Source organism: Spodoptera frugiperda, chromosome 28, assembly GCF_023101765.2.
Source record: "Spodoptera frugiperda isolate SF20-4 chromosome 28, AGI-APGP_CSIRO_Sfru_2.0, whole genome shotgun sequence".
NCBI lineage: Eukaryota > Metazoa > Arthropoda > Insecta > Lepidoptera > Noctuidae > Spodoptera > Spodoptera frugiperda.
This window is the reverse complement of record NC_064239.1, coordinates 2,371,020-2,398,892: the sequence shown is the minus strand read 5'-3', so window position 1 is coordinate 2,398,892 and position 27,873 is coordinate 2,371,020. Positions and strand designations below refer to the sequence as shown.

Below are 27,873 nucleotides of genomic sequence, written 5' to 3'. Positions count from 1 at the left end.
CATCTCGCACATCTCCGTACCATCAGATGTAGTATTTATTCCGTCTATCATCGTCACAGGATATGCACTAGTTCCTCCGCGCCTGGCTTTTACATGTGTCCAAAACATTTTCGGACTATTTAATATTTCCTCTTCTATATTATTGATGTAAGCATTATAACAGGTAGTAGCCAAAGTATCACAGCGTTTACCAATAACTTTTAATTCAATTGCATCTAATGGATTTTTATATTTACAGTATCGCCTTCTTAACCTATATTTTACATTTAATAACTTTATCAAGTTTCGACTAAACCATATCGGATATTTACGGGTTTTTGGAACGCGCGGTGGTATAAATTTTTGAATGGCCATTTGCAGCGTCTCGTAAAAGGAATCTAGCATCTCATTCACTCCCTCTCGTCCCTTGAAAATTTCAGTCCAATTGAGTTCTAAAAGAAATTTTCTTATACATGCATAATCTGCATTTTTAAAATTAGTTTTTAGCTGTGTATTATTATATGGTAACTTTGCTCTTTCATTAAATGCTATGATTATATCTAATGGTGGATGTTGCTGATCAACGTTGGATAGTGGATTCATACTTTCGGTGACACCACATAATGGATGGGTTGATAAAACTAAGTCCAGTATCCGACCCGCGGCATTCACCACCGTGTTAAATTGAGTAAGCCTGTTAACATGAGTAAAATCAATTAGAGTTTCGTATGTACTGTTCACTGCGGTATCATTATTTGTGTCTCCGACTAAACGCCAATCAATACCACCCATATTAAAGTCACCCACAATATAAATATTTGTATCTTTTATATGCTCAAAAACTGCGCTACAATTATTTAGAAAATACTCTAAGGAAGAACGGCGTATAGGTGGTGGTAAATATACTGCGCAGAAAGCCAATTGACGAACACTTCTCGATAGCGGCAGTTTTAAAGTAACCCAGAGGTCTTCACAGTTACTTTCCCAGTGTTGGACATGTTTAGATTTAAGGTTTTTCTTGACAGCGATTAAAACACCGCCACCTTCTTTACCACAATGCAGACTGGAGCTTTCTCTGTCGCGTCTATATACCACGTATCGTCCGTCAAATAGCTCACTGCTCAATACAGAACTGTTCAGCCACGTTTCAGTCAGAATTACTACGTCATAATTGTTACAGACAATGTTGCGATAAAATACATGTGTTTTTGTCCTCAAACCGCGACTATTTTGATAATATAACTGTAAGTTGTTGAATTTTTTTTTTTATTTTAGATATACATGCGAAATGGTTTTTATTACAGGACGTTATGGAAATTGCACAAAAAGATAACATTATACTATCTTGTTTACAGTTTCTAGATTTTTGATAAGCATGTGTTCCGAATCAACATTTTTTCTGACAAAGATACGACCATTCCTCACCCATACGAACTTGTACCCTTTTTCCTTTGCTCTGAGCCTGGTAGCAGCGTGGAGCGCCCTATGAGCCGGCGACAAGTGTTCAACGACGTAAACAGGTGTCTTGTTACCTGCCAGTCCGAGATCAGCGCTGCAGAGTTTTCGTTCGGGATTGCGTTTATTATAATTGATTACCGAGGCGAGCAACTGGTCACGGATTTTGGGAGATGCTAGCTGAACCACGATGGATCTGGGGCGAGCATTGGTTGTCTGAAGCTTAGCGATGCGAGTACAGTTCATTACATCGCTGTCCTTTATTCCACATCCCACGACCGAGCCCAACTGCCTGACAACAGTAAACAAGTTTTCTTGTTTGTTTTCGGGAAGACATTGTATTTCCAAATTGTTCGATCGGGCTTGCTGCTCCAAATAATTCAATCGCTGACTAAGATCGCTGACTGTCTTTTTTAATTTTTTATTCTCTTCCTCTAGGTTCTTTGAGTTGTTTGCTAACTCGTTGTGTTCTGATTGGAATCTGTCAAACTCTGTGGTATGAAAATTAAACGATTCTTTCAGTTCTCTCATTTCACTTTTTATAGGTTCCAACTCCTTATTAACATATTAGTCCATTTCTTAGTCATCGCGTCCAGCTCCCTTTTGACCACTTCTTGCACAATCGAACGAACTTCATCGCCAGTGACAGCCGTCATTTCTGGAGGTGAGTTCAATGCGAATCTTTTATTACTTCTCGTTGTGGAAATATTCCGAATTGGAGTGTAGTCTTTTCGTGATGCTTTTGGCATTAGACTTAAACATTCAGGACACTTCCATTCATTGTACTCCTCCGACTCATTCGAAATTTCGGCCAAAGATAAACATAGAAAATGGTACGTCTTTTTACATTGAACACAGTTTATGAACTTATCATTCCCTTCCCTATTTTCATTTCCGCAGCAGCCCCAAGATGCTAAACCCGATGCCATGTTGTGGTATGCTATGTGCCAGGTATAAATAAACAGCTCCGAGTCGGGTAATTAGTGTTTTTCGTCTTCGTTTAATAAGAACAGCTATACTAACTACTCACTCTGTCCTCCGTGCGAACTGAGCGAGGTCGCGGTAAGAACGTCGTAAGCGCCGTGTATTTCGCGTCGCTTACGCGTAAGTATGAGGCGCTCTGCGTTAACACTCAATGACGGTTATTTGCAACAAAGTTATAATGAAATCCATGAATTCTCACTTATTTAACACATGAAACACTTTTATTATTTCACAGTCCGACTACAATACTATAGATTTATTTAATTGCACAAAGTTGCTTTTATTAAAGATCCCCAGACTTGCAATAAACAATACTTTTTGAAGAGCGTAGTGATTTTTATAGTATGAAAATAAAAATAATTTGGTAATAAAAAATAATGTCGTAGTGGCCAGGCGGTTTAAACGACCCACTTCTGATGCATGAGGGTGCAGGTTGGCTTTGAAATGTAGCAAGTAGGACTTTTAAGTGCATAACTAGTAAAAATTATATTCAATGTATTTTTTTAATTTTAAAGTCAAAGCATTTATTTTAATTAATCCTAAATAAGGCACTTTTGAAACGTCAAATTGAATTGTCCGTCAGTCTGTCTGTCAGTGAAGCTAGGAGCTCGTTCCAAAGTGTAGCTTCGAAGACCAGTAACATACAGAGTAGGACAATATTGTAATTCCTTATTATATGTTTGAAATCGCCACCTTGGGCAATCGTGGTGATTAACACAAGCCTTCTCCGTGTGAGAAGAGGCCTTTGCTCAGCAGTGGGCACGTATGGGGCACAGTATGATGTCATTTGTAATTGTCAATTAGCTTATAGTAATAAAATGTTTGATATCAAGTGGTACTGAGGTGAAGAATTTATTGATGATATTGGTGCCATCTGTGCCTAATGTTTTTGTTCGCATGCCATGATTCTAATGCACGTGTCGAAACTTCAATAGAACTTATGGCCGACGGTACGGTAATATTATCATAATATTACCCAAGGTTTCACAATGTTTAATTACTATAACTTGTATTATGAACTAGCTGTATTACAAAAAGCTGTAATATGATTGTATTGAAGGCAGTAGTGACAAATGTTGGCAAAATAGTAACAATTTTTAAATTGGAAAAGCAATAATTGCCGAAAGAAAACTGTTGAAGGCAAATTCTCCGCCGTCCGGCAGTAAAAGTGTTAACCATTTTATCTAAGTAGGTAATAGTTTTAACGTTTGGGATATCAAACCAAATATTGATTGAGTATTTTTGTCTCGTACTAGCTTCTGACAGCGGCTTCGTTCGCATTCCCGTGGGATAATAATTGGCTGGCTGTATCTTATTCTAGACTGATCTACCCATGTTCCAAATTTCATCTCGTTCCCTTCAGCCGTTTTGAAGTGAAGGAGTAACAAACAAACAAACATACAAACTTTGACAAATAGGATGAGATGGACTCCTACTTTCTTTTTATGATTGCAAACCCTGGAAATAGGTACCACACCATAGAGTATAATAATCATTGGGGTGCACCGTGCTTTGTTTAAATCGTACCATATCACTTCTTGTTATTATATTTTATTCTATATTTAATTATTTTTTTCAGGTTCAAAGATAATTCTGCGCAGCATCAACGGTGACTTTCGGTCGGGGCAGCTGACTGCAATCTTGGGTCCGTCAGGCGCTGGCAAAAGTACATTACTGAACATACTAGCTGGATATAGGTAATTTACTTACTATTATTATTTTGACTGGGGAGGTTCCCTCTCGCCTTGCCCAAGGCGAGAGAGAAGTCATTGGATGATTCCTCCCTGAAAAAAAAGTCTTCATATATGTATATCATAGTAACACCATAGTATACGCCATAAATACTAGCTCAGTACATAACATTTCGAGGTCTGTGTTAATTGCTAAAGTACATTTGTTTAGCCTAGTTGCATCGCGTGACTGAAGATGAATATCACTGTATTTATACAACAATGTAACATTTCCACGACCCGTCATAGACTGGACTCCTCCTGTATATGAAAGGGTTTGTTATGATATTTAAATGGTTTAGGTTTATCAGAGCGCACTCCTGTCTAGTACATACACACATGCATATCGTCACGCCTTTAATCCCCGAAGGGGTAGGCAGAGGTGCAAATTATGGCACGTAATGCCACTGTGTACACCCACTTTTCACAATTTATGTTGTAAGTCCCATGTAATAAGTGGTGAGCCTATTGCCATATACCGGGCACATTTCCAGACTCCGTGCTACCACTGAGAAATTTTCGAAAAACCGAAAAAAGCCCATTAATACTTCGCCCGACCTGGGAATCGAACCCGAGACCCCTTGCCCGGCAGTCGCACTTGCAACCACTCGGCCGACGAGGCAGTCTACTCCTGTCCAGTCTCGGCCAAAAGAGTATTTTGGCAAAAATTAAAAGCCGATCTCAATCCAAAACCTTAGGATCACTTTTTAACATTACGTACAGAATAGTAATAGAGTTTCTGTTCGTCTTTTTCCTTTTTTTTTTGAGGGGGTAAACGTTCAATCATTTCTCCCGCCCTGGGTGAGGCAAGATTTGGTGTCAGCCTTTTACTGACTAAAAACTACCCCGTTCCTACTCCTACTTTCAAAGTCGGAGCTCTGACTACCCGTTAGGTCTTCCGCAGCTCCATATCTATCACTCTATCAGTACTTCTGAGCCCTATCTGTAGTAGTCTGATGGAGTTTCTATTCATCTGAGATCGTGGACAATGTGGACAATGGGCCTTACTCAAGTTAGGCCCATTGTCTACAAAGCGTCATTTGGCGAATGCATCCATTCAGCAAACGATAATACGAGGAAAAATGACAAATGCTTACATCTTGCTTAGAAATAATGAGAACTATCCACGAAGCGACATCATTGCGGTACACACTTCTCATACAAATTCGCCTATCTTCGTTTGTAGGTTGCATGAATTCGTCAAATGACGTGTCATGGAGAGTAAGCCTTAGTCGGTTTTTACAACGCCTGAGGGACGAGTGTAGCAATTTATTTTGTTTTTTTATGGCTCATTATAAAATTGTTCCAAATACGAGATTACATATTCTGAATTGATATAACTATCCATTTCAAGTTACTCTAAATATCAAAGTGCTCTTTTTAAATACGGTAATTAAAAGAGCAGTAGGTATTATTCGTTATATAGATAAAAAATACCTTTCAATCGTCGATATTATGAAGAGTTATCTTTTAATTTTTTAATCTTGCCTTGTATCACTGTCGCATATTTAAGCTCGGAAGACACATCGTTATGCAAACGTATGAGATTATGCATACAAAAAACAAACAAAAAAAAACCAAAAACGCAATTAATACAAATAACCTCTGCTAGTAATAATTTAAATTAATGCGTTGCTAAATAAAAAATAAAAAATGTTTGAAAAATGTTCTTGAAATTCGAGGATATGTCTTTTATAAAAACATACGGAAATTTTATAAAATTAACAAGAACCGGCCTCTGTTTGATGAATTCTGTTTTTATATTTCCTGCATAATTGCGAAAAAAATATCATGCGTAAAATCTGCCAAAAACGTGTGGCGACACAGTGACAGATGACAAAAGTCGCACATAGACTATCAAATCAACGATGCCGTCATAAAATCCTACATCGCACATGTGAAGTTTACATGCGAATAAACATAGATAGAAAATCCCAACGAACAAGAGTTGGGCAGAAAGCCCGCCAGGCATGATCACCTCGCCTGGTCGGAGGATCCTCCTTTTCTTAGGAAACTTTACTCTCTGTTCCCTAAAATATTAACGATTAGGGAAATTTTCCTATAATAGAAACTAGAAGAAGATGATAAAAAGTAATTTAATTTCCTTCAAAAAAACCTTCCAAACAATCTTTAATGAAGCATTAACCTTTTAACCGCCTGTGTCGCATATATGCGACACATATTTCCGTGTCCCTGCCGCTCATGTCGTATTGCTGCGACAGAGAACATGCATGATTATATTTATCTACACTAAAAAAAATCGAAAAATTATAATTATCTACTTTATTTTTTTAAATAAGCAGGGTATAGTGTAGATAATTATATTTTTCGATTTGTAGCGGCGCGCTAGGCGCACGGTAATTGATACTTAACTGGACGTTTTAAAGGTGTTAAAATATACAATTACCTCATTTACAGGGTAGCAGGAGCGTCAGGAACAATCTTCACCAATGGCGAGCCCCGAGACTTGCATCAGTTCAGGAAACTGTCCCGGTACATCATGCAGGAGGACTTGCTGCAGCCGTACATCACGGTGCAAGAGGCCATGATGATAGCTGCCGACCTGAAGCTGGGCAACGGGATTACTAAGGAGAAGAAGCTGGTTATTGTAAGTATAGAGCAATATTCGTGGAACATAATCAGTTTACGTCATCGACAGTTTCAGTTGTCATTAGTTCAATTCAAGTAATGATACAGCTAAACCCTATCCCTTAAAATACAGGCTAGACCTAGTCAAAGGGAAGGTGTCAATAATATTGTGCTTAGAACGAATAACCTATATGATAAATGTAAAATTGAAATTCTGTTTTTTTTTATGAAATAAATTATTTTATTATATTTTTAAACTGGTACGTTGACTTTGCCTGTCTAGGCGCCAGTAAAAATGGTAGAATTGGTATAGAATTTATGTTCACGTTTAAAAGCACATTGTTTTTTTTTTCTATATTGATTAAATAATAAATGTGACTATGAAACGTTATGTCAAAGAACAGAATATACACGGTGTAAACGGAATGCTCCCCGAAAGTGCTGAGTGGTAATGTAGGTTGCCGAATTTCTGATAACATAGTATTTTTTTAAACGAAGAGAAGATTTATCATTCTGTCTTTGACTGCCAATAGAAAACTGTTGAAGGCAAATCCTCCGCTAACATCGGTCACCAGTGACCACCACGGCGTTCAATGTGTTAAACAAACTATTTTCTTTACAGGCGGAAGAAATCATTCAGTTATTAAGGCTACAGAAAGCGAGGAATACGGCGACGGAGAGGCTATCAGGGGGCGAAAGGAAACGAATATCAATAGCTTTAGAACTACTCAACAACCCACCGGTTATATTCTTGGATGAACCTACTACGTAAGTCACACATTTTTAAAAAAACTAGATTTTCTTTGCTGACTGCTTTTACAAAATGTACATTACACCTTGATTCCGAACAAAACAATATTTTCATAGAATCCATACCAGGGATTTGATTGTATTGTGGACTAGCTGATGCTTGCGGTTTTGGTGTGGATTACGGGCTTTGTGAAGTATATAAAAGGGCCGGGCGGGAATAAAAGTGGCTTAAGTTATTCTTTAGTACATCAGCTATTTGCAACAGAGAACCCAACAGAGCTCTAATAACACCATTTATTTTTTTTCAGAGGTTTAGATGACGTAGCCTCTTCAACGTGTGTGTCACTCCTCAAACGGGTGGCTCGGGGAGGGAGGACGGTGGTCTGCTCCCTCCACACTCCCTCAGCTCGACTGTTCGCCGAGTTTGACCACGTTTACGTGGTGGCAGGTGGCCGCTGTGCCTACCAGGGAACTGCTCCAGGCGTCGTGCCCTTCCTCAAGGAGCTGCAGCTGCCTTGTCCTAAGACTTATAACCCGGCTGATTTTAGTAAGTGGTATATATTTTTTAATGAATTTTCGATTTGGAAATTTATTATCTAGCAGTAGGTAGCCTAAACCTTCAAGAAAAGAGCGTATTCCTTTATAAACGAACGGCAACGAACCTGTGAATCCTCTGGTATACCGGGTGTCCATGGGCGGTACTAATTGCTTACCATCAGGTGATACGTCTGCTCGTTTACCTCCTATTCCATAAGAAAAGTATTGAGCAGCAATGTCAAGGATTAATTTAAATGACTTTGAGGAATCAAAAAAAAAAAAAATGTTTTAGACATAAAATTTTAAATAAAATAATTTCAATGTGCTTGTATTAACAACTATTGAATGGATTAAAATAAGAATTAAGAATAGATATAAAATTTGAAATAAAATAATTTAAATGTGCTGGTTTTAAGACCTTTTCGAAAGAATATATAAAAAAACTTGATGAAGATAGAAGATAGTAGGAATAAAAAAAGAATTGAAAAATATTCATATACAATAGCAAAACGGTTAAGATTATTGTCATACTACATTTAATTGGATACTTTATATACGTGCCTATCTCTACCTACCCTTTTGGGGAACAAAAGGCAAGTTGTTTTACCTAATTACAGTACATTACGAAGAGGTCACAATATGTGGAAATAAAAGAATTGCTCAATTACATACCCATTACATATGTCATCAGTGTCATGATGATATGACAATTTTGCATGTGGCAACACTGTTAGATATACGCCACAATGTTGCCATAATTATTAACGGCTATTTTGATTTAAAAGTGTAATTACAGTGATATAATGTATTCATGTTATAGTAAAACAAATGTATAATTATGGTTGAATTAGATAGTTATACATATCTTTTTGGCATTATAAATAAAAGGAGAGGATTTTTTTTCTCTTGATGACAAGAAACATAATTTTTAAAGGGGGAAGCAGAGGTGAATATTTTATTTACCTATATTTACTTTAACATCAAGTCTGAGTTTAGTTTAGTTATGACTCCCATGTTATAAGTCCATTTCCATACACCTGGTAAAATTTAAAGATACCTGCTGTGATTTTGAAAACTTTGAAAAAGCTGGAAGAAAACACGCAATAACGCATAGCTTAACCCAAAACTCGAACACAATGCTCTCAATTCGGTAAACACACTGGCAACAACTCATTCAACGAATACCTCCTAGATGTTTCTTAAAATTAAAATCCTAATTTACCATTTTAAAATCTTTCCAGTAATCGAAGTATCAAGTGGCGAATATGGATCTCACGTAGACAAAATGGTATCAGCGGTGGAAAACGGGAAGAATCAGCGATGGAGGACGTATGGCATTGAGGAGAATCCATCAGGGGAACAGTTTGAGGAGATGGAGATAGAACAGCTGAACGCTGGTGGTGTTGAGAAGCATAATTACAAGCACGGATGTTCAGCTTGCCAGCAATTCATTGTTTTACTGAAGAGGATGTTGTTACAGACTGTTAGGAATAAGGTAATTACATAATTAATTGTTTTTTCATGGTATAACCCGGTAAATGAGCAAACAGATCAAATCAATCAAATCACCGCCGTCAATGGGCACCCGAAATAGCAGAGGCATTACAAAAAGGAGTGCGTAGCCGGTTTTTTAGGGGTTAGAAATTTAAGGATTGTTAAGAAATCGGGGATTGGGTAATTGGGGCCCCCGGTAACCTCACAAACACAAAGCAAATTGATTCACGTCGGTTTTCTATGAGGCCGTAGTATCACTCCGGTCGAGCCGGCCCGTTCGTGCCGAAGCATGGCTCTCGCACACTTAAATTCTTTTATTAATCGTTGAATGACCAACACCTCCATCCCAGCTTTTACATTGGAAGTCTCGACTAAGCTAAATGTCCACGTTGTGCTATTTGCCGAATGCATGCAACAAAGTTAAAATACAGACCCCTAGTCTTTTGAATTTTGGTACATTGAACGCTGCATCTTAAATTTACTTTCAAATTAATCTGAGTATTTCTTTCTTCCAGAGTTACCTATGGCTGCGCGTCGGCTTACATTTGTTCATAGGAGTCATTGTGGCCAGTCTATTCAACAAGATGGGCTATGACGCTTCGAAGACTATCTTCAACTTTGGTTTCTGCTACGCCTGTACTATTGCCATGCTTTATATTCCCATGATGCCCGTTTTACTTGCCTGTAAGTATCTAACTGTCTTTTTAATCGATTTCAAATAAAGAAGGTTTTCTGTTTGACCTATTGTATGTTTGTGCGTGATTATCTCGCGATTGGCTGAACCGATTTTGATGTAGTTTTTAGAAAAGTGTCTGTTGCACTTAGAAACGGGTAGTATGTCGAGTGACTTTATTATAACATAAACGACTTCGACATCCGCCAATAAACTGTTGAACAGTTGGCGATGCTTAGTAATAATAGCAATATGTATCTGTGAGCAAACAAACGATTTAAAAATAGGGTGCTTGAAGTCGGTTTTTTTAAAAGTAGTTTATTTTATATTACTTCTTAGTAGCAAAAAACTGTACTTAAAATTAGAAATAATAAGAAGTAATAAAAATTAATGGAATATTACATAGCCTTCATGTAGGTAATAAAATTATATTTTTTGCAACTAGTCAAACAAACTTATATTTTTTGAAAACATAAGAGTCGTAAAGAAGACTTTACGACGTTAGTAATAAAATACATTAAAAACCTACATGTATTATTACTATTATATTTATAACTATTTTACTATTATGCCTCTAAAATTAACATTATTTTCTTATTATTATGTTATCGGCTTACTCATGTATCTGTTTGACGAGCAACTCGACTAGTTTCAAGCCATGCTAGACGCTCATATTCATTCCGCGATATACGACGCGGCGGTTAAGTAAGCCAATAACATAATAATTAGTTTAGTATGTCTCACGAAAGTTATAATAAAATTATCAATTGTCTTCTTCATTACAGTCCCAACAGAAGTCCAGCTGGTTAAAAGAGAGTATTTCAATCGCTGGTATGGTTTGAAGCCCTACTATGCTGCGCTGGTGATCTCCAGGACTCCTGCGACGATATTCTTCAGCCTTCTATATCTGATGATAGCTTACCCCATCACGTCGCAACCCATGGAGCTGGATAGGATATTCATGTTCTGTTCCACGTGTATCCTCATAGCTCTAATATCAGAGTCTATGGGAACTGTTATTTCTTCTATGTTGAGTGTTGTGGTGAGTTTTAAGAAACCTTTATTAAATATCAGGCATACACTTGTTAAATAATTTTATTTAAAGTATGCTGCGCTCAGTTTTTGAGTTTAAAAAAACCTTTATTATACGTCAGATATACACTTATTAAATCATTCAATTTAAAGCGTCTGCGTTCAGTCGGCTTTAAGCTGACTTCATTTTGCGGAACAATACCAAGAGAAAAGGCTGTTTTTTATATATTTTCGTAACATTACTTTTGACGATCACCACGATTGACTGATAAGAATGAAGCAATCAATATCTAGTTATTTCAAAATATTGAATCAGCTGACAGAACAAGAAAGAGAAACTTACTTAAATCTGTTATAGAACAAAAAAACCGGCTTAGATGAAGTTTAATTGTTTCCAATTGTGTTCACAGAACTCAGTATTCATGGGTCCAGCAATGAGTGTGCCATTGATGCTGCTTGCAGTCTACGGTATTGGCAGTGGAGATGACCCTTTACCAATCGTATGGAGACTGGCGAGGGCCTGTTCCTTCCTCCGTTACGGCATCGAGGGCCTCGTAGCAGCAATATACGGACCTCCCAGAGACGATCTCATTTGCCCAGACCATGTAGACTATTGTGAATATAAGAATGTTGCGTAAGTGTATAAAAACATTTCCTTAATTTTAAATTTTGACACTGATATTCATTATATTTATTTATTAATTTTTAATATGTGTTTTCTACATTTGATTATAAAGGGTTTTTCAACAAGAACTTTGTTTTTAATTAGGGCAACACCAAGAACGTGGCAGTTTTTGACATTTAATTTTTGGCGGTATTCGTAGTAGGTGCTTCGGGAATTGCTACAATGAATTCAATTTCGCTCAAAAATTGGATAAAATTATTCAAATTCGCTATGAAAATGGTCGTTCTGTTAAAGTTACATTTCGTAAAATTCGCGATATTTTCGAGCAACATAATCGTCCTTCTGAGATCGCTATCAACAGACAGGCTCGGTACAAAATGTGCCAACACCAACACGTGTTCGACCGGGTCGTTCAACAGAAAACATCGCTGCCGTGTCCCACAGTGTTGAAGAAGATCAAAAGTTATTAATTTCACGACGTTCTCAACAATTGGGGTTATCCAAAAGCACAACATGGCGAATTTTGCATAAGGATTTGGCTTTGAAGCCTTACAAGATTCAACTGGTGCAGGAATTGAAGCTGACCGACCATTCAAATCGCCGTAGATTTGCTCAGAACAACCTGCTGGTTTTTCTCAAAAAATCATTTTTTCAGACGAAGCACATTTTCATTAGTCAGGGTATGTCAATAAGCAAAATTGCCGCATTTGGCAATTTTTGAGAATCCTTTGCATGCTCAACGTGTCACTGTGTGGTGTGCTATGTGGTCTGGAGGTGTGAAAATTAAAAAGTGATTAAATTTTTTTATGAAAGAATCAACATCTGTCAGCGTGGTCCTGGTGGACATTTGTCAGATATCATTTTTCATTCATAATTGCCAAACTTTTCTCTTTTTAATACAATAAAAAATTCATGCATTTTCCACCAAATTCTTTATTTTATTTTGTTTTAAAAAACAAAGTTCTTGTTGAAATACCCTGTATTTAATTATAAAGAGACAGTAACGGAAGAAATTCATGCTACCGGCGGCGGTTAGGGCTAAAGAGAGAGAAATTTCCGAACAATCTCCTTTTTTTAAGGGGGAAAAATCATCCAATGACTTCTCCCGCCTTGGGCGAGGCGAGAGAGAGTGACAGACTCTTATTGACTAATTCATTATTATTTTCAGTTACTTCGTCAAACTGATGGGAATGTCTGGAGTATCATTCTGGGTGGATTTCTCCGTGTTAGTCTGCATGTTACTCGCCATGAACCTCACTGGATACTATCTGCTGCGGCAGCGGTTGTCGCCCAACTACGCCTTCAGAGCCATCAAGGTGATCGGCAACTTCATCAAGACCAAGATGAGCTCCTACTCATGATGCGATGGTTTTAACACAACCATCATCTTTCTAGGCGTCATTTATGAAATGACTTTGTATATACTAAGAGTAGATATATGGAACATATACTTAAAGTACTATTTATGGAATGGTTTTTCGACCATCATTTTGATCGTTTAATCTTTTATTTTAATGTCGACGAATATGTCATTCAAAATTTGATGTTCTTTATTTTTTTGATGCGAGTTTCCAAAATGTATGTTTTTTTTAAACAATAATTAAATGGCTTTTATTTTAGTATTTTTAATATTGTTTATAGTTAAAGAATATAAGATCAAACCACTGTGATAGCATGTAAAGTTTTGAAGTGGTTCCTATTGTCAATAGGCTTAGTTGAATGGATGGGAATATTTATTTTTTAATTTCCTTTGATGTAATTGGTTACGGGGCAAGAATTATAATTAAATTATAACGACTTATTAGATCAAAAACAGATATATGATATAATATATATGCGCAAAAAGCCAAAGGAAATAAAAAAATCCCAGTGTGATAGATGTTTACAACTTTCGTCGTATTTTAATGAGAATGTGTAGGCTATAAGAATTATACTTACAGTTTTATATGTAGTAAATTTTCTACTTAAATATAAGAATAATAATGTTAATGTGGTATTCAAGGATGAGAATATAATTATTTTATTTTAAGACTGATTGTACAATGGTGGTCACATGCGCCTGACCACTACTAAGTTAATGTTTGCTTGCATACCTAAATGAGATCCGCCCTCTAGCCCCAGGTAGAACAACATCAAACGCACCACTGACTAAGGGATTACACGTGTTGCGTCACTAAGCTGTGACGTTATGGCAAGCTATATGGCTTAATGTTTTTGCTGGGTTCAAGCAATATTTTTTTTAAATGATCAGGCGGATCTGTCCTCCACTGTACCCCACAGCCGCAATTTTTATTGTATACCAATTAAGTTTGATGATTTTGCTCTGGAAGCAAAGGAAATAAATTATCTTCTTTATGTATCTCTCTGTATTTCTAATAATTTATTTACTTTTTAATAAATTTCATTGTGAGTCTATTTATTCAATTTAGTGTAAAGTTATTTTAAAACTACAATCTACTAAAACTACAAAATTATATTCCAATTTCTTTCTTTTCATACTAAAAATATTAAGTATCGAATTAAATTGGTATACAATAACAAATTTCACCTGAAACGTTTTTATACTTCCTACAAAATAGATAAAATATTTTAAGTATCTATTTCTTCTACAACACATCACAAGGTAATTAACCTATTAATAAGGTACTTTTAAACCTTGAAATTCATTCTGAGAACTTGTTTTTATTGAGAAGGATTTCATTGAGAAATACCCAAATATTTGTTTGACCTTAAAACTTAATAATGTTTACTATATGTAACTTAAAAGGAAATATTTATGTCATTTGGCAGAGTCTTGCAACCGTTTGTAGGCCACGGTAACCACTGTCATATATTTTTGCCACCGTCGTAGAATAAAAAAACCATATTCTGACTAAATGCCTGTAAAGATTGGTCAGTGTTTAGGATATGTGACTTTAGATATTCTGAAATTCACGTAACATCAATCAGGTATACAGTAGTATACATAGGGATATCTATAATTACTAATTTATGCTCTCCAAACTGTATATTTCTTTTATAAAATACTCTGTTGGTGTAAATTATTTTCTACAATAATATTTTATATGGGTTTTGGTTTAGATAAATCTAAACCACAATGAAAATGTCAAAATAAAACCAATTACCATTCTTCAAACGTAGTTTTATTAACCAAATGAAATTTTTCACTAAAATAAAATCACCCATTTTTCTTTAGTTTAAACCTGAACAAACAAAATGTCGTTTCAACAAAATCTGACTAGGGCAGTCATTTTGCCTCTTACCACAAAAATAATAAAAATTTCAATAAAGTTTACAAGTTTTATTTATTATTAATTTATTATCTACTTATTGTGCTCTATCTAGATGGTGCTATAGTGCACATAATGTAGATGATATTTTGAATCTATATTAAAGTCATATATTTGTCATAAGTACAAAGTATGCTATTATATATATAATATAAATTTATTTACATAAATTGTGTTGGAATTACAATATTAATATTACTTAGGAATGTTCGTATTCTTAAATAGACGCGTTTGTTAACGTGCAAGTATCGAAGTTATTTTTCTACATTGAATATAGCTAGTGAAAGCTGCCCATTATACTAAAAATTGTATTTTTTTTTCTATAATTTTATCATGAACAATATAAAATACTTCTGTTTAATTTCCACTCAATCGATATGGGCAATGGTTTTTTTAAACAAAAATAATCAAATTAAAATATCACTCAAGACAAATAATATTGATAATTTCCAAAGACCACATAATTTAAATTTGATGCTTTATATTAACAAAATTGATTCAATAAAATTCCGCTTAATTTTGGTTAAAATTTCTAGAATATAATCTACAATCTGTAATGCCTACACGATATTGTAGTTCGTTCATAATAATTAGGTATTTGTCCATAATAGTAACTATGGTATTGTCCATTTCTACAAAATTCGTTTATTTAGTGTTTGATTAATATTGAGCACACATTATACAATTCATAATAATTGAATGTTTGAAACCTTGCAAGTCATTTTCAGTGTATTTTTTACCATGGCAGTTTTTGTGGTGTCTTGATGGAAAACTCATTCAAACGTTGGTTTAGTTCATTCAAATTCATTCACTCATTCCATTCACTTGAAGTTGGTTTCACACCAATATTAAATTTTCAGTTACTAATTAAAAGGAAAAGAAAAAAGTACAAAACGACGAACGTATTTACAATAAATTAATACTTTTTGGAAATTAAAATAACAATTGTAAATAAAAATATTTAACTTAATATAACGAGTATTAAACGATTAACCTATTTTATACATAGATAAGAGATTTTAGGTAAACAATTTAGGCCTTAATTTTTATTTCAGACTAGCTGATTCGACAAACCTGATATATATTTAAAAACCTTTCCAGAATGTAGACAATCCCTTGAAAAACGTTTCATCCAAATCAAATCAGCCGTTTTCGAGATTTGTTCTTATAAACAGATTACTTTTCGAGAGCGTGATTTTTCAAAGGTAGGTTCTTATCATAACTGTCTTTTTTATGTAATGTTCTTTGAGCATCTTAAATAAAATTAATAAACTTACATTAAATATTAATATTAACTAATATTGTGATCGTAGCTTGTACTGTAAGGCGAGAACATACTAATTTACTGTTCTTAATTTAATATATGTATTGTAATATACCTACCAGATAAATACCGGCAATTAAAACTACCCTAAACTGTCAAAATCCATCAATGTACAGATTGTTTCAGAATATTTGGATTAATTTTGAGGAATTAAATTTAAAATATTGAATAAGGAATTCCTTAGTAAACAATTTTATAAACAAACTCAAAATGAATACAAGACTTTGACGAAGTTTTGCCATTACTGAATATTTTTTATATTTATAGTTCGAAGAATTATTCCTAGATACCAATTGACCATAAACATGGCTGGTATCTGTAGTTGAGAGTCATATATGTAATTTGACAAATTAGAGTAGTTTAAGCTGCCGGCACATGAAGTTAAATGATGATGAAATGATTATTTTACTAAAGATATAATCCCTCCAGATGTTACATAAAAAAAAATTAATCCCCAAGCAAAATATAGTTTCACTAAACATAATTATTTCGAGAACCTGCCTGAGTTGAATAAAGTACCGTAAAAACATTTAATTGAGCACTAAAATATTCTTCTTAGATACTCAAGAAAATCTACTAATAAACTAAGAAAACTACAGAGACTCATTTTGTATGTTCCTTGATAACTATTCTATACAATAAAAGGTGTAATCTCCCACACCAATCTTTATAATTCTGTATTCCCTAAGTATTCTTTACAAATATATCCACATTCCACATTCCCGGCACTTATAGTGAACTAACTATAGTAATGGTAACTACTTTATACTAAAGTTTTAGTTAATTATACAAACTATATATAATAAACATAAATTATATATATAATGTGATGTTAATAAGGTTGAAAAACGTAATACAAATAATCTAAAAGATTTCTTGTGACGTAACAAAAATGGAATGTTAAAAGTTGTGACACTTAAAATAATATTTACAAAATGGTAAATTAATTTGGCACCTTACTACGTGAGAGGAAGATTGTGGTGCCTTAATACTAGGGGTACTCTCGTACCGAAGCTAATGTGGTGTAAAGCGAAGTATTACAAGTCTTATTTGTGACTATATCCCTGATAATGTTTAGATCACTATCCCTTTTAATCGCATCCCGCATCGCATCGAATCCCTCTACTCGCCTTTCTTTGTTCATAATCATTTCTTCTTCTTCTCCGTCTAACTCATTCCCAGCTACAATTGGTTCTGCAGAAGTACTTATCGAATCTACAGTATTGGAATTATGTGTATTGAAACCGAGAACAAATTCTTTATCTCTTTAAATATAGGTAGGTACAGAAGAACGTGATTCTTCTGTAGTGTTGTCTGTCGTTTGATCCACATCTCCTTGGAGATGTTTCTTCACTGGTTTTGATCTCATACTTTCTGGTACTGTTTGTCTTTAAAAGTTGAACTGTTGGCTTGGCTTGTCTTCATCACATTGTTCTATGTAGAGGGCTGGTCTTTCTGTATCGAGGCATGCGTCGAGCTTGGCATGTCTGATCAAGGGTCCTTGTCGTCGCCAAACCTGTGATTCGTCTGTAGGGTCGCAGGCAGCCAGGACTGCTGTGACACGGTCTTCGGATGAGAGGGAGACGCAGAGACGATGGTGACGGATGAGACCGTTCTCGAAACGCCATTCTTGGTTGCCGCCTGTGTAGTGGCAGGGGTACATTCCTGGAAATATGAAGAATTTTCATTTAGTATGACGTTTTGTACCAATAAGCGTAGATAGCTGCATAATCATGTACAGCACAATGTGGTTAAAGAAAACTGTTGAGTCCGTTTTTTTGTAAAGTGTGGGAACGAAAATGTCCACAAAAACAGATAATAATCTTTATACAATGTGATAGGCGTGGGACTTCTAACCCGTTAAGGCTGAGTACTACATCTAATTTTATCGACAAAAATAATAATATGGGGGTTGAACCCCCAATTGAAAATATTGAAAAATAGCGATTTTTTCGGTAAAAATAATTCACAAATGATTTTTTTTCTCACCAAAACATTATCAAACATATGAAAAAAGTAATGAATTAGTTAGCCAAGGTTATTAGGTACCGTTAGTCGTTTTTTTTTGTTTCTACGACGCATACAACCTTTGATATTAAAAAAAGTAAAAAAAATATTAAAATAGCCATAACTTTTAGGGGGAGGGGATTCGACCACTTCGACCCCCGACTTTTGTCGATAAAATTAGGTGTAGAACTCAGCCTTAACGGGTTAGAAGTCTCGCCCCTATCACATTGTATATATAATTCTTCTGTAAGTGTGTATGTCACTGAACTTCTCTTTAACTACTGGACCGATTTTGATGAAATTTTTTGTGTGTATTTAAGAGGATCTGGGAATGGTTTAGATTCACATTTTTTTTTAAATTTATTAGTAGTTGTTGATTTTGGAATGTTTTACATTGGATCCGACAAATTTTCAAATTAAAGACGTGTAGACAGGACAACGTCTGTCGGGTCCGCTAGTAGTCTTATAAGATGGTTTACAAAAGCATGACTTACTAAACTTTCAAAGTATTAAATACCGACTTAGTCCTTGCTAGTTGGGTGAATTTAAAGTTGATACTTAAAACTCTTTTCGATTTTTTTTTAAATCTTAGAATGAAATATTATAAACGTAGCTTACCTAAGGTCCCATCGACAAGATGTCCCATGGTATCTAGACACCTGACTCCCTGTTTGATGACATGAGCGGCTTCAGTTAAAGCTGGTACTTGCAGTTCTGGATACACGTGTTCTAGGTACCAACGGAAAGGCTTGCAGTGAAGCTTCTGACGAAGAGCCACTCGTTCTGATATGCTGCGGAAGAAATTAATAAAGATTTAGTATTTTTTTTGTCTGTAAATATATAAGTTTAAGTTTGTAAAGTCATTAAAATGCATTTTAATGACTCATGGTTCTGTTAAGCAGTCAAATGATGAAGCCATAAAGTATAATTCAGAAATGTTGACAACGTATCTAGATGGAGACCCAATGGGGTCACCCATGGTACTTCCGAATTTATAACCTTAAAAGTACTATGTTTAGTACAAATAAACAGAAAAGGTTACAAACCGATATTTATACGACTAAATAGGATCTACAATACCTACTGTTGTGCAAGAAAAGTATTCACAAAAGTTCAATTAGAGTTTGCATCTTACTTTCGTAATCAGATTTGTAATTCACACTTTCATTACTTGCGGTTAATTTTGTCATTGTAATGATAAGGCTGTTTTAGTTATCATTTATGCAAAGCTTGGCGTGGATGGTCTTGAGTTCAATCTTCAGAGGACTTCGAAACGAGAGCACATTCGGCGTTCTGATTGGCCGGCTTGAATGAACCAACCAATCAGAGCGCCGAACTCGCTCTCGTTTCGTTTTCGTTAAACGTAAAACAAACTCATACTAAGGGTACAGATATAGATAGTTTATTTTACTGCTCCTCAACCCCTGTAGAAATTGCACAAACTCAACAAACTCTGATCTAATCCAATTAATAGAAAATATGTTAAAAGGGTCATACGATGCGATTTTTTCTACGCATCGAGCTCATGGTACAGGTTGGAATATACGTGACCAATAGTACTAATGCATAGACTGGCTATTGCGACTTAAAATTAAAATAAGACTAACGGTAACTGTTAAGCTCATTTCTGTTTAACCCATCATCTCTTGATAAAACGTAGTTTAGGTCCTGAAGACATTAACAGACAACAGTATTATAATGTTGTACTTACTCTCCATAATCAACCTGCTTGGCCAACGGCTGAGACCGATAATACAGCTCCTTGTAATCATCCATCCAGACTTCAGCAGCTCTCCTGGTGTTCCTCGCGAAGACTGCTCCAGAACCGCCAGGGAAGGTGTAGGGGTGTCGCTTTCTGAAGACGTGGCCCACTCGGGAGCAAGGAACGATCTCCAACGAACCACCGCATTGCCAAACCCTGGAATTACAGGATATTTCTGTTATAGATTGGGTTAAATTATAGGTATCTTTGTGTTTGGTGTGAATTCTAGGTACGATATGTGTAGTAATAGGAATAAAACAATCAACAACTGATTGAGTAGCCAGTTGTGCGAGTTCGCCACGTCGTCGTGGGTCTCGCAATGCTGCTTATGAATATAAGCTCTTAGCGTGGCTTGAAACATGCCATTTCCTCGTTAAATGTATCTATACTAATACTAATATATAAAGCTGAAGAGTTTGTTTGTTTGTTTGAACGCGCTAATCTTCGGAACTACTGGTCCGATTTGAATAATTATGACCTACTTATAGACCACGCTATGGCCAATAGGAGCCAAGCAGAGCGGGCGAAACCGCGTGGAAGTAGCTAGTAATTAATAACAAATAATAATATATCTTAGTTATAATGTGTCTAACGAGAGATAAAAATGGTTGGGTTAAACTTTTTTTGTTACGGTACTGATCTTATCTTAACTCACCTGAACGAGATCTCCAAGTTCTCTCCTCCCCAGACGTCCATCTTCATGTCGTACTTGCCGAGCTTGGTGAAGTACTTGCGGTCCATGCTGAACAGCCCCCCAGCTATCATGGGGGTCCGGATCACCTGGGTGGGGTCACTCAGCCGAGCGCTGCGTTCGGCGTGTCCTAGGTATTCCCACTGGAATGAGATTATTAATGTTGTTAGTGTTTTGTTTGCTGTTGGAAGTCAAGTCTAGAAGCGGATAAAGCCTTTGTCCTTCAAGAAGCGTGTGTAGGAATACATAAACATTATCATTTTTTTTTATGGTATAGGTAAGTTATTAAGACAATCAAAATTTGTTTAAGTTTAAAGGTACACGAACGAAGAAAAAGATAAATGACGGATTAAACAGTTGTTTATAAAATAGAATATTGTTGTTTTTTTATCTTTAAGAAACGTACGAATACGTTTAAAAATCCTTTAATTAACATATAATATTGTATTTTTTTTACTTTAAGAATGAAAGTATACATTTCAAAATCCTTTTAAGCATTAATTCTGTCCACATATCCGGTAACTCCAACCAATGCGAGCTCAGTATAAACTGGCCACTAAATGACCAAATGCTGATCAGTGAACGTTTTACCTTGAACACCAGGTTCCAATCGAAGCCGCCGCGCAGGTCCGCCGACGCTCCGATGTACTGGAATGTGTCCATACTGATCACATCGATCACTGGACAGACCACTCGAGTTGGGTCCTGGAGACAAAAGAGATCATATAGTTAGGTAATGTTACTAAAAACAACATACAACAACAACGTTTTAGCAACAACATGTAGCTAAAACAAGGTTTTTAGAACAGCTAAGCAGTGGATATTCCTGACGAGTATGATCTTGGTATCTTCAAGGCTCGAATGGATAAGTTGCATATGGCTAGGCGTGCTTTATCGTAGGCCGTGTCATCGCTTACCATCAGGCGAAATGGCGGCAAAATATCAACCCATTTTCGATATAAAATAAAAATACTATCTAATTATCTAAGTTAAAACTCATAATATCCTTAACTTACTTTACACACGCGAGAAACAATAGAATTAATACTTAAGTCTTTGGTTTATTACACAATATAAAATCATTTACAAGAAGGGATAGCAAGAGGCAGAGTTTTGGACAACAAACGTGCTACTTGTACAACTTAGGACAGCCATTAATTTACTAGGTATTCAGTTATTGTTCCCCCATATTAACACGGCACTCTCATCGAATTAACTAGCCAGGAAATCGTAAATTACAAGTACATACATAAACAGCTGATTTATAAACTGCTAAACCCATTAAATACCTACATTTTACGTTGCAACATTCATGAAGATTCTAATGTACGTATTTATGTGTAAATAGTACATAATAACGATTATTTATTACTGTTATTTACATAAAGTGAATGTGATTACTGAATACGAGTATAACAGGTAATCATATAGGTACTATAGCCTAAGTTTGATTTTCATTATATGTAGGTACATGTCACCGGAAAATAACAAGATCTGTAAGTTTATCAATTTACTAGGAAGTTTATAAACTTTCGTAGGATTCTAAACGGGAGATAAATTGTAATATTTTACGTCCGTTTATAAACTTCCTAATAGATTGATAAACTTACGAATCTTGTTATTTTCCGGTGACATATATACTGTAAAATTCTATAGTTTTTCTTGTTCTTAAAGATTGAATATTTAATGAAGTACATGATTTTTACTTTTAGAACTTATACTGTTAACCAATTAGGTGTGTCACAAGCTTACATCATTAAACCGTCTAAACTAAGGTTACGATCACACGAGTCCCCTGAAAAAGGGCTCAGCTTACTACGATTCATAATATAACGTAAAGAGTAGTGAGATGCAGACACAAGATTGTCCGTTAGTTTATAATTTCTAAGTACAATTTTAAAATCGCCATCCCGCATTGAGCAAGCGTGGTGATTAAAGCTCAAACCTTCTCAGTGTGAGAAGCGGTCTTTGGCCAGCGGTAGCTGTTGATGTGATCACCAAAACAGTTACTCGTATGATGTAATGAAAGAATATTCTAGATTCCAATATCACCCTGACCAACATTCGCAGTAATAGTTTACTTTCAGGCAATCGATTGTGTATTTAGAGGTCACATCACATTCACTTTTAACTGAAGAAGATTTAACAACTTGTATAAAGGTTAGGCAAATTAACCAAGATGTGTGCATTGATGTAGTTACAAATATATAACCACAAATTGCATAATTACGTTATGGTTTCGACCTAAGTAGGTACTTCATTTCTTAAGGTTGTTGAACAAAATTGTTCTGTAACGCTACTTAAGATGATTTAAATTTCATAAGTGTCTAAGCTTAAGTAGGTGGTTACAAAGACGGATAACCTTTAGAGGTTATATTAAACCTAGATGTTGGTATTTATAATGGTGTGCTGTCTCGTCAACATAATAGACGAAAGAAAATAATATCGACGATGAGACGAGAAAGATAATCATCCTAAAATCCACAGCATCCTAATGCTTGTGAAAATAATTGTTTTAGGCTTGAGGACGAGATAGGATAGATTTTTGTTATAAAAATACTCTTTTCTCTATTTAAATCTGTTTGTATTCAACGATGGTGGTGATTTCTTTATTTATCATCATTTTCTTTTAATTACTTCTTTTATTGAAAAAACCCGTTTTTAAAATTAAACCCTAAAAAATGCTTAGCTACAAATCACGTATCTACTTAACTGGAATACTTAAATAACAATAAGAGCATGCATAGATCATGCATGATCATGCATAGCATGATGAAAAGAGCTGAAGAGTGTACCTAGTATGATGTCTGTTTTTTTATTGCGAATACGATGGATGGTGTTTGATCACCAACTAACCTGGTGGTAAGCAATATCGCTTAATAAGAATGAAAAAAGAGACATACTGCGATGACTCTAAGTGGAATTGGCACTGGAGAAAGTAGTAGTAGTTCAAATTAATACAGTAAAGTGATAAGGCCAGTAATGTTCTTATAATAGGTACCGTAGTAGTCCAATAGAACAAACCACCAGCAAAACAAAAGCACAGCAGCCGCTGAAAACATTGCGATAAAATCTACACGAACCCCTTTTCCTTGGAAACTGATTTTTGCAATAACTTCGCGAAGAAATACAATACAACAAATGAAATAACGAGAAATCGAAGCCTTTGAATCAACTTCAAGTTCTAATAAAAGGCCTTCGAAGTACTGAACCTTTTAAAACCCAGGTAAAATGAACTTTGCCTATAACTTGCGGAAAATCAAGAAATTTCTGCGAATCCATACTAACTTACTAATGTTGATTTCTTGCAATTAGGCCATTTCTTCCAACTGCCATTGTTTTTACTTCTGTTTGTACTTCTCATTACTCAAGTCCATTTTATAAGGTAAGAGGCAAAGTTTCTTTACGGAAACCATAAAATCTTAAGGTAAAATAATATGTGTCCAAGGAAATGAAATCGACTCGTTTTGATCTGAAATATAAAAGTATGAGTGTAGGCTATGAAAAGTATCTAATTAAAACTTATCACAAAGGGTTAAAAATCAGAGGAATCTGGCGACTGGGCCGGCCCAGAAGTAACTGGGACCGCGGGTCCGGTTGCCATATCTATGAAATTTTAATATTTGGATTCTAGCAACTAGGACCGTCCCATAAATGATTGCAAATATCTATTGCACACAATCAAATGGTACAGTCAAATAAAAAACGGTAAGTGTGTCTGCATAAACTGCACAATTTTGTAGACAAACAATGTTTAGTGTGTTTACATAAACTGCATAAGTCTGTAGCGTGCACAAGATCGACATTATAATTTGACATTTATATCATTATCTCCAATTATGCTTAAGGGTCTCAATAGCTATTTCACTTTCATTATTAAATTTCAATGCCAAGTGTAGTGTGAAGGTTACAATGCAAGTTACGTAACAAGAAAACGGATATACAAGTTGTTATGACTTGTATGCGAGAAGTGAATGTAAATAAGTTGAGTATTTGTAGTAACAGAGCTGTATAAGTATGTATTCTTAAAGATATAATAGTATGCAGTTTTACAAGAGTAATGGCCTTCCAAACTAAGTAAAAATACTTTATTCATTAGTAAGCAGACGGTTTTTGCAACACCTTCTTTAAGCCGATTAATTTATAAATGAATCATGTTTTATTGCCATACATATAGGTACAGGTTCCTATATATTTTGTTAGCCAATCACCCTGTATTTATTACTATATTTTTAAATGACAATCTTGTTATAGTCTTGCACGATCCATAGCACGCATTATTCCATAAACAAAACTTAGCTTAGCTGAGTCCGTTTCCACTAGTGCTAAGCTATGTGTACCAATGAATATGATTGATGGAAGCCAAACGCATCCACAGCAACGTAGCATAGCACATCTGTGGTGGAAAAGCACTCTAATATTTAACCAATTACTTGTATCAGACAACTTTGAGAGATCAAATCTTTTGAGGTTTGCATCCCACACACTCCCACTCTTACTGAGTTAAATATAGGCTGTCGTAACTTGTAACGTACGCTTCAGTGCTGACAAGACAATGTGGGCATAATTTAAATTCTGTAAATTCCATTGCAACCGCATTCTTAACATGTTTGTATTATATATTTCACAAGATGTTACATGAAAATGATTTACCAAACATGTGGTAAGTATCAGCGGGTTGGCTGTAAATTGTGGCGTAAAGCAATGTTCAATTTACGATAGTATTGGTGTTTATTTAGAAAGATACCTCGTTCGTCAATAATTGTTGATTAAATTCTTTGGTTCCCCATAATCCCCAAAGCACCTATTTTAAAGAACCTTATTTTTATCCCCGAAGGGATAGGCAGAGGTGAACATTATGGCACGTAATGCCGCTATACTATATACACCCACTTTTCACCATTTGTGTACAACACAGTCCCATGTAATAGGGAGTGAGCCTATGGCCAAATTGCAATGGGCTTAGGCCAGTATATGCTGGGCACAATTCCAGGCTCGGTGCAACTACTGAGAAATTAAAAAAAACCAAAAATAGCCCAATAACACTTTTTCTAACCCGGGAACCGACCACTCAACCTATGAGGACATTACCTAATCATCTAACCTACATGTTAAAGTTCTCTCAGTTCATAGAAATAAATCAGTGAAGCAAATCGGAACATCTGTGCGTAACTAATGCTAGTTGCGTATCTGCCAGTCGTACTGAGTTACTGAGTAGCCCACTGAGCCGGGAGCAGGGTGAAGGGATCCCGATGATCAGTTGCACAACTGTGTGCACTGTGCACTATCTTCCGTTCACCACGCTTGAGCAACTGGTTGGAGTAAGGTGTGAGCGGTAGCGGTTTTTAATAACGTGGATTTTAGTGCTTTCTAAAATAAATATATGGTAGTAGTCAGAGGTACCAAAATTGGTGAACATTTCAATAATATGTATCGCTCAGCGTACGTCGTTATCGTCATAGAGAATGTAGGAAAATTCATAAATAAGTACCTATGATATTTTTTACATAGTACCTCTTAACTTTGTACGTGTACTGATCCTATGAAGAAGTAGAAAAACAGGGAACTAAAATTCTTCTTTCAGTTTTGTTACTAGCCTCATGATAGGGTGAATCATATAATTCTAGTTTTCAGAAAACGAATGTCTTATTTCTAAACCCGAAGTACCTACAGTTCCCAGTCATTTGAGTTGTAAATATATCAAGATAAGAAGCAGGAGTAGGAACGGGGTGGTTTTCAGTCAGTAAGAGTCTGACACTCCCTCTCGCCTCGCTCAAGGCGGGAGAACACATCGGATGATTTTCCCCCTCCATAAAAGGTATATCAAGACTCTGTCATCAGAACTTAAGACGGGATATTTACCATGTTTATTTAACTCGAAGGGTTTAGCAGTTCATCCGTGATCATGACTCTTGCAACAGTGCCGAAATAGACCGAGTAGACTTAAATAAACATGGTAAATATCCCGTCTGAAGTTCTAATGTTAGTGTTAGTGACCATGTCAGTTTATAAATAGTCTATCTCTCTACTCGCTCATCCCTTGCACCATACACCCACTGCATCGGTATCTGTAACATTACGTGCAGCAGCTTACTTTCCAACGTTACACGTTTTGTAACAACTCACCGTGTTTGCATTATCATCTTACAAACATTTCTTCACAGAAAAGAGAAGACCATAGAAATGGTATACCTACCGATTGTGTTAGTATCAGAACCATTTCTTCATAGATATTTTGATTAAATATAATATAGAAAGCATTTTCTTTAATATCTTGAGTAAATGGCAAGGTCTGTTATTTCGGGAGCTATTTTTGGTGATAATAAATAGGTGACTTCTTGGTATGAAATGAGATATTAGGATTCAAAGGAAATCTCCAGAGTTTGTCCTAGTTGTTCTATTTTTAGAAAATAATAACCATGAAGCAAATACAAAGAGGAGATGTTATAACTGGATTTCCCTTTAACATAATATTTACGGGGAATCCGGGATGGTACAAACCGCGTCCCTCTCTATTTTCCATCTAGCGGTCCAATACTACAAAAAAATTGTCAATTCATATTACAATACAATCATACAATCACACATTTTAATGTGCCACTATCTGAAATCCTCGATCCTTCAGCAGTAAATAAAGGTTTTAATGAGGTTTACTAGATATACTCTGAGTGACACTATGTTAGAAATAACACTAGACGCATTCTAATCTCACAACACTAATAAGAAAACTTTTATTCCAATTCCAAACATAACAAAAAAAAACTGATCGCCTCCAAGACAAGACAATGGAACAAAATTGCATACAATTCAGTTTTGCAACAGCACTTGCAATTTTATTACAATATGTATAAGAACTACATTGCAACAGTTAGGTAATATGCACTAAGATCATTTTATGACGCCGTTTAAGATATTGGCATCATTTTAACGATTACTATATAGGTGCTAAAT

At 35.5% G+C, this 27,873-nt stretch overlaps 2 protein-coding genes across 2 annotated transcripts in view; one reads left to right on the top strand and one right to left on the bottom strand.

Moving 5' to 3' along the window:
- The window catches only part of LOC118265120 (ATP-binding cassette sub-family G member 1), a 54,582-nt gene extending 39,598 nt beyond the window's left edge, over positions 1 to 14,984 (top strand). The window contains exons 3-11 of the mRNA XM_035577837.2: positions 3,998 to 4,115; positions 6,567 to 6,756; positions 7,360 to 7,505; positions 7,796 to 8,034; positions 9,266 to 9,519; positions 10,034 to 10,202; positions 10,977 to 11,233; positions 11,634 to 11,857; positions 13,017 to 14,984. Of these exons, the coding sequence (XP_035433730.1) occupies positions 3,998 to 4,115; positions 6,567 to 6,756; positions 7,360 to 7,505; positions 7,796 to 8,034; positions 9,266 to 9,519; positions 10,034 to 10,202; positions 10,977 to 11,233; positions 11,634 to 11,857; positions 13,017 to 13,209 (1,790 nt within the window). The 3' untranslated portion in view covers positions 13,210 to 14,984. The remainder of the gene's footprint in view (positions 1 to 3,997; positions 4,116 to 6,566; positions 6,757 to 7,359; positions 7,506 to 7,795; positions 8,035 to 9,265; positions 9,520 to 10,033; positions 10,203 to 10,976; positions 11,234 to 11,633; positions 11,858 to 13,016) is intronic.
- Positions 14,974 to 27,873, bottom strand: part of LOC118265121 (polypeptide N-acetylgalactosaminyltransferase 2) — a 112,421-nt gene continuing 99,521 nt past the window's right edge. Inside the window, exons 6-10 of the mRNA XM_035577839.2 lie at positions 21,514 to 21,627; positions 20,887 to 21,065; positions 20,181 to 20,387; positions 19,088 to 19,260; positions 14,974 to 18,127 (exon numbers count right to left, since the gene is read on the bottom strand). Coding sequence (XP_035433732.1) covers positions 17,853 to 18,127; positions 19,088 to 19,260; positions 20,181 to 20,387; positions 20,887 to 21,065; positions 21,514 to 21,627 — 948 coding nt within the window. The 3' untranslated portion in view covers positions 14,974 to 17,852. The remainder of the gene's footprint in view (positions 18,128 to 19,087; positions 19,261 to 20,180; positions 20,388 to 20,886; positions 21,066 to 21,513; positions 21,628 to 27,873) is intronic.